The 7,785-nt window shown below is 52.7% G+C and overlaps 1 protein-coding gene across 2 annotated transcripts; it reads right to left on the reverse strand.

Moving 5' to 3' along the window:
* Positions 1-2,846: 2,846 nt before the first annotated feature.
* Positions 2,847-5,934, reverse strand: CDKN2D (cyclin dependent kinase inhibitor 2D; the record flags this gene model as incomplete). Of its 2 annotated transcripts, none has more annotated exons than XM_081845651.1 (3): positions 2,847-4,090; positions 5,093-5,241; positions 5,823-5,934. In XM_081845651.1, 3 exons carry the CDS (start codon positions 5,932-5,934, stop codon positions 3,731-3,733), a joined length of 621 nt encoding a protein of 206 aa, XP_081701777.1. In that variant the 3' UTR covers positions 2,847-3,730. The 2 variants fall into 2 exon arrangements, with proteins under 2 accessions (XP_081701777.1, XP_081701778.1); XM_081845652.1 differs by having other exon boundaries at positions 5,489-5,871.
* Between the last annotated feature and the right edge of the window lie 1,851 nt (positions 5,935-7,785).

Below are 7,785 nucleotides of genomic sequence, written 5' to 3' on the forward strand. Positions count from 1 at the left end.
GAGACATGTGTTGTTGCAGCTGGGGCAGATGTGCTGGTGCAGGTGGACCTTCTCTACCCTGGCATGGTCATGGCCACAAAAGGGAAGATGGCAGGTTCCTCAAGGATGTGGTCTACGGGGAGCTAGCTACCGGCACCAGGCCCGTTGGCAAACCAACTGTGTTACAAAGATGTCTGCAAACGTGACACGAAGGCTGGCAATGTGTGGGAATCCGTTGCAGATGACCACAGTGCTTGGAGACGCACAAGTCAGGTCATGCATCCATTGTTGTTGTTGTTTAGTCGTTTAGTCGTGTCCGACTCTTTGTGACCCCCTGGACCAGAGCACGCCAGGCACTCCTGTCTTCCACTGCCTCCCGCAGTTTGGTCATGCTCATGCTGCTAGCTTCAAGAACACTGTCCAACCATCTCGTCCTCTGTCGTCCCCTTCTCCTTGTGTCCTCCATCTTTCCCAACATCAGGGTCTTTTCCAGGGAGTCTTCTCTTCTCATGAGGTGGCCAAGGTATTAGAGCCTCAGCTTCAGGATCTGTCCTTCCAGTGAGCACTCAGGGCTGATTTCCTTAAGAATGGAGAGGTTTGATCTTCTTGCAGTCCATGGGACTCTCAAGAGTCTCCTCCAGCACCATAATTCAAAAGCATCAATTCTTCGGCGATCAGCCTTTATGGTCCAGCTCTCACTTCCATACATCACTACTGGATCCATAGCAGTGACCGGAAGAGGAATGACTGCTGGGAGGAGTGCAGAGAGGAGAAACATAATGGTACACATAAAACCCAGGAATTTCAAAGCACTCCCAAGGGCAGGACACCACCAGCTCACAGACAAGGAGCAGTAGTTTTTCATGCATTGCCGGTAATCCCCACTCTCAGCTGTTAGTGGTTTCCTGGCAAATGCTGGGTACTTGGCAGAGAATCGAACCTGGTGAAGTTGCAAAACAGGCTCAGCTGTTTGTGCTTTCATTTTTAAAGCGTCTGCTATCTCCGTCTGGGGTTGCACGTAGACTCACGCACGCACACACACCCCGCTTGGCAAGAAGGCAGACAACTGGTGTTACAAAACACTTGGCTTCCTTCCTTCCCTATATCGCTGGGTGCCACACCCAGCAGCTGGGACATTATTCTGGGCGATAAAGTTCAACCCAGCAGGTTGTTTTTGCTGCTGCCAGCCTGCCTTCCCCGGCACAAAAGCCGCCCCTCGCTGTACTATTTCTGGTGTCTCAGCACTGCTGCAGAATTGGGACACATGATCTCCGTAGAATTCCACCACAGATTGAAAGGGCGAAACCTCTGCCTCCCACCCAAACATCAGAGAGAAGCAGGAAATTGCTTCAAGGGCTTCCACGAACCACAGCAACCAATATACGTATCAGAGAAGTAAGCAGTGAGGTGGGTAGTACTTGAGGCATAGCTTGCCCCTTCCAGGTTTGCTCAAGAGGCTAACCTAGAGAGAATGGAGCTTCTAGGCCAGTTATACTCTATCTGAAGAGCATAGGAATCAAGGTGCTTTAATGCAACTCTCAGCCTGATTTACCCAAAGCCTCCCTTGTCGTTTATTTCTCCACTTCGCCAAACCGTAAACGGAACACTAACAACTTTGCTTCTGTAGTTTCCTCCTGTAGAAGACGCCACTGTGCTTAGGGGCTGATTTAAAATTGTTTCCCAACATAAATGTCTTCGGCCTTAGTCTCCATATTCAAAGGGAGAATCAGCTGAAAAGCAAGATCAGAAACTAGTCTCAACTAACCTCTTCAGCACCACGAAGGCTCAATGTGTGAACAGGAGGGGATCATTCAAAGGGTTGCAATGGTCAGCATGCTTCTCTAGATGATGGAATTTGTCACTTATGCAGAGGGGCTGTTTAAATTATAGCCAAATTTCAGAAGTGATGACGAACCCATAAATTACTTGTTCACTGAGGTTCTGCTCCAGAGGTAATGAGTCCTAAAGGGTCCGTTAACCAGGTGCAAAAAAAAAAAAAAAAGCTTTCCCCAATGCAATAAAGGTGCATGCAAAATATTTTGTATATGCGTTAATGGGTTCACAGCTTTCATCAGATACCCAAAGGGTCTATGAGCCCAAAAAGGTTAAGAACCATTGCTCTAAATTCGTTGCGGCTGCAAATGGCTCCCGATCCCAGCTCACACTTCCATCTCCTTCCTTCTGTTAAGTGTTTCCGGCATTCCTAGAAGGAAAACAAGAAGTTGCAGCTCACCTATATTTCTTACAGCCTTCAGGGCCCAGTCAGCCTGCAGTGGGCAGAAGGTCAGGCCCATTCCGTTGGCTTGTTTCGACCCAATTTTTTTTGTTAACTACGCTGTTGAAAAAAGGCACTGCAAGATCAATTGCTACATGACAATTCACACCCTCTAAATCTCTGCTTAGCTGAAAAGCTTCCTTGGTGGGCTCACTTTCAGCCTAACTTCCTAACAGGGTTGTTAAGAGGGAAAAGAGGATATAATGCCATAAATGCTGTCTTGGGCTTCTTGGGGGAATATGAATGTGAAGAGGGAAAAACGAAGGGTCCTCTGTTGCCTGCTGCCAGGACCCATAGTCACTAAGCATTTTTCAGGCGCAAAGCAGTTTCCCTATGAACACAGGAATGCAACCCGTTACAAGGAATTATAATCCTGGAAGCAGCTTAATAAGTGTTCCCAACAATCTTACATAGGGTGAGTTCTAATGCTCCAGTGAAGTTACCCGATGTGCTTTCTGGGGTTCAGGTGCTCAGCAAGAGCCTCGTACTCGCATCCACATGTTCTGAGGGAAATACAGCAACAAAAAGGCCTTTCTTGACGCCTTCCTCTCCGGAAAAGTTTCCCCAGAATCACAAGCCACTAAGTCGCAAATGGATTTAATATTTTTTAATCATTAAATTAATCATCCCATAAAACAAACTCTTGCAAATCACAATAAATAGAATAAATCTGCCCTCCTTTTAAAATCTACTATATACACAGCTCAGATCCACAAATTCATTACAGGGAACAAGCTGCCAAAAACAAGGCTTAAACATTTTTTTTTTAAGTCAAAGATAACAGAAGAGAACTACTGCAAGGCTGAGATGAAAACAGTTGTTAATGGCTAAGGGACCACAAGGCCCCCCCAGAGAAGACCATACAGAAATTAGGGAGAAATTGCAGGGCGGATAAAGATCTCTTTGGGAACAGAATCCTGTGCAGTTAGATGCTGTGGAGTTCTGGACTCTGCAGGGGAAGAGAAGCCAATAGCTCTCAGAAAGCACACCCAGAGCTCTCCCAATAAGCTGATATTCCTCATGGAGACTGAGGGGTGGGGAAAGGGAGAGAAGCAAAGGTCCCCAGCCTAGCATTGCCTTCAGGGATGCTCTTTGCATCAGAACCTCCCCATCTCACCTGAATACTGCAAGGAGATGCGTATACCAGCGGCTAGGGCCTCCCCAAGACAAGAAGCGGGAAATGGTAGTTAGAGTTAAGGCACGCTGGCCAAAGCTGAGTGCAGGATGGTACAAGGGCCATCTGGCTCCCGGGGAGAAATTCAGAAGCGGATAAGAGAGCTCGTAAAATACACATAAATAGCAACAACAGCAAATAGAATCAAACACACACTCTGAGGTAGGGCAGGTGAAGCTGCCTTTGTTCCAGGGCCCTGGGAAGAAGGGGAGAGTCTTTGGGGAAGGGGACCTAAAGACACAAGAGAGAGGAGTTGGCTCAGTGCTAATCCAGCTCTCTTTGCAAGGTGGCCCTTCCTCGGGTTAAGCTGGGGCAGAGAGGAGCTGCTCGAGGATGCCCTGGATGTGCGAAAGCCCCAAGTGCTGCGCGAGTTCCAGCGGCGTCCGCCCGTCAGAGTCTCGGTGCTGCAACTTGGACTGCGGCGCCAGGAAGAGGACCACGTCCGTGTGGCCTTCCCGGACAGCCACATGGAGGGGCAGCGAGCCGGAAGCATCCGCGACGTTGACATCCGCGCCGTATTCCACCAGGATTTTCAGGGTGTCGAGGAAGCCTGTGCGAGCAGCGTCGTGAGCGGGCGCCGTGCCCGACTCGTCGCGGACGTTAGGGTTGGCCCCTTGCTTCAGCAGCTCCTGCGCCACGAAAACGTTCCCGAACATCATTACCTAGGGGGGAAGGTGAAGGAATCAGAGAGGGGTGGGCCCACTGTCAAGTTAAAAGGTAAAGGGACCCCTGACCATTAGGTCCAGTCGTGACCGACTCTGGGGTTGCGGGGCTCATCTCACTTTACTGGCCAAGGGAGCCAGCGTACAGCTTCCAGGTCATGTGGCCAGCATGACTAAGCCGCTTCTGGCGAACCAGAGAAGTGCATGGAAACGCCGTTTACCTTCCCACCGGAGCGGTACCTATTTATCTACTTGCACTTTGATGTGCTTTCGAACTGCTAGGTTGGCAGGAGCAGGGACCGAGCAACGGGAGCTCACCCCGTCACAGGGATTCGAACCGCCGACCTTCTGATCAGCAAGTCCTACGCTCTGTGATTTAACCCACAGCGCCACCCGCGTCCCTGTCAAGTTAGCTAGGCTGTTTTCTGATCGGCAGACAAGGCACATTCTGACGGAAATAATCATATTTATGGATTGCGGCCAGAGCAGCACAAACTCCATGCTTCTTTGATTTTGGAATTTTGATTTAATCTATTGTGGAAATTGCTCTGGAGACAATTGTCACGCAACAAAGAAGGGACCGGATGGGGCGACTTTAAAGACTTCAGCTCAGACACCACCTGGCATCCATTACTCAGCCAAGGCAAGATCTTTCCCCCCACATGTTGGTTGCAAGCAGTTGCTCTGTGCCCCTCGAGTGACCCTGCTGAGCTGAGGGCAGCCTGTGGAATCTATGCCTGCCTCTTGTTGACAGAACAACAGTTGTTGGTATCTATGCTTTGGAGGAACTTCCCAAGACTAGCAGAAAGATGAGATGGAGGAGGCGATAAAAGGGAAGAGAGATGGGTGCTGTGGTCCAAAGTCAAAGGGGAAGATGCCACCGGGAGACAAAGGAAGGGTGAGTTCCAGACAAGGATTGGGGCAAATTTCCAAAGAGAAGAGAGAAGGAAGACGGGCTCCCAAATCATCTCCAGGTCCAAAACCAGAGTCTGCCTCGCCTACCTGTAGCGCGGTCTTGCCAAAGCGGTTGCGCGCGTCCGGCTGCACCAGCTCTTCGAAGAGGAGGCGCCGCACTTCGCCGGTGTCTCCCCGGGCGGCAGCCCCGCTGAGCCGGTCCCCGGCGCTCCCCGGCTGCATGCCCGCGACGACGCCTGGACGGGGGAAGAGAGCCGGGAGGGCCCCGGGCGTGAGAAGGGCCAGCAGGTCGCCCGCCCGGCCGCCCTGCACCCAGCGACTACGAGACCCGCAGCGGATCCAATTTGCTCAGATGCACCTCCGCGCGAAAGAGGGGGGAGAAGCACTCTGCGTAAGCTCAGATGCACCCCCGCGCCCTTCGGCGCTTGTCAACCAGCCGCCCGGCGGCTTTCCCCACCCCACCCCGCCGCCGCCGCAGCCTACCTCTGCTCCCACCGCACGGACCCCGGTCCCGGCGGACAGCAGCCGGCCGGTCGGCCGACCCTGCCGCTCGCAGTCTCCGCCGCGGTCCGCTCCTCCTCCTCCTCCAGGCGCAGGATCGCCCTCTCGCTCGCGCAACTCGAGGCCGGCAGGGCAGCCGTCGAGGGCGAGGCGGCGCTGGAATGCCGAGCCCTGGGCGGCGGCGCCGTCGGGGGGCTCGGCTGGCTAGTCGGGGCCGCGGCTGCTGCTGCGGGAAGCCGGGAGGGGGGGGGCGCTGCCCCGTCGGTGCAAAGGGTGAAGCCGGCACAGGCTGCTAACCCCACCCCGCCCCACCTACCGAGCTGGAGCCTAGCCTGGTCCGGACAGGAGCCGCAATCCGCCGCCGCCCCTCCTCCTCCGGCTCCGCCCCCACGTGCCTTGTTGTTTCTTTCGCCCCGCCCCGGTTTCATTCTGCGCTCTCGGCTTCGGATACAATTGTAACCTTTGCCGAGCTTTCTCTTTTCTGCCGCCGGCCAATCGGAAGCCGGCTCCGGGCAGGGGAAGGCGTCTGCCGCCTCCTGATTGGCCGCCCTGGGGCGGGACGCTGGGCGGGCCTCCGCGATTCAAACGCGCGGTTCGGGCGGGAAGAGGCTCCGAGGCTCCGATCGCGCCCTCGCCGGGTCCAGGCGAGCGACAGAGGTCGCGACCCCCGGGAAGCGGGGCGGGAGGAGGGAGGCCGGGGAGGCGGCGGCTGCCAGGGCTGCGCGCCAGGCCCTGCACTCTGCACATGCTCGCTTAGATCGTAGAATTGTAGAGTTAGACGGGACCCCAAGGGACCCCTGCAATGCTGGAATCTCAGCTAGATAAATCCCTGGCAGATGGCCACTCGACCTTTGCTTAAACCAAAAGGAAAGAAAAGTCCACCACCTCTCATTGAAGTCCATCGAACAGTTCTTACTGTAAGGAAGTCCTTCCTGACATTTAGTTAGAACAGGCATACCCCACCTCGGCCCTCTAGATGTTCTGGGACTACAACTCCCATCATCCCTGACCACTGGTCCTGTTAGCTAGGAATGATGGGAACTGTAGTCCCAAAACATCTGGAGGGCCAAAGTTGGGGATGCCTGAGTTAGAATTTCCTCTCTTGCAACTTAAGCCATGGGTTTCGGATCCTACCCTCCCGAATAGGAGAAAACAAGCTAACGCCATCTTCTGTGTGACAGCCCTTAAGATATTTGAAGATGGCTATTATGTCTCCTCAATCTCAATTTTCCAGGCTAAACATACCCAACTCTCTCAACAGTACATACCTCATAAGGCTTGGTTTCCAGACCCTGGATCATCTCATCCGTCGTCCTCATCAGCACACATAGGAGCCAACTTCTAAAGGCCAAGGTCCCTTCAGCCCCCCCATTAAATATTTGAGGGGTCCACCCCCCAAATATATAGGCATTGTCATTCAAATGGTTTTTGTGCACCACATATTTTGATCAAGTGGGGTGGGGCTTACCTGGGCACCTCTGTTTGCACATGTTCCAGCTTGTCAAAATCCTTAAATTGTGGTGCCCAGAACTAGAGACAGGACTCCAGGTGGAGTCTGACCAGGGCTTGCTGATCAGAGGGTTGGCAGTGCGAATCCCTACGATGGGGTGAGCTTCCGTTGCTCTGTCCCAGCTCCTGCTAACCTAGTAGTTCGAAAGCACACCAGTGCAAGTAGATAAATAGGTACCGCTGCGGCAGGATGGTAAATGGAGTTTCTTTGTACTCTGGTTTCCATACCAGTGTTCTGTTGCGCCAGAAGCAGTTTAGTCATGCTGGCCACATGATCCGGAAAGCTGTCTGTGAACAAATGCTGGCTCCCTTGGCCTGAAAGCGAGATGAGCACCACACTCCATAGTTTCCTTTGACCGAACTCAACTGCCCAGGGGTCATTTACCTTACCTTTAACCTAGAGTGGTACTATTCTCTTGTACTGGACACTATACTTATGTGGATTCAGCCTGGAATAGCATGAGCCTTTTTTGCTGCTGCATCACACTGTTGACTCACGTTAAGCTTGTGGTCCACTAAGACCCCTAGCTCTTTTCACATGCACTACCATCAAGGTAGGTGTCCTCTATTTTATATTTGTGCAGCTGGTTCTTCCTGCCTAAGTGTAGAACCTTTCATTTGTCCCTACTGAAATTCATTTTGTTAGCTTGGACCCAGTTCTCCAATTTGCTAAGGTCATCTTGAATCCCAATTCTGTCTTCTGCAGCATTAGCTACCCCTCCCAGTTTGGTGTCGTCTGCAGATTTGATGAGCATCCCTACAATTTCTTC

This window comes from Podarcis erhardii, assembly GCF_964252035.2.
Source record: "Podarcis erhardii genome assembly, chromosome: 17".
Classification (NCBI taxonomy): domain Eukaryota; kingdom Metazoa; phylum Chordata; class Lepidosauria; order Squamata; family Lacertidae; genus Podarcis; species Podarcis erhardii.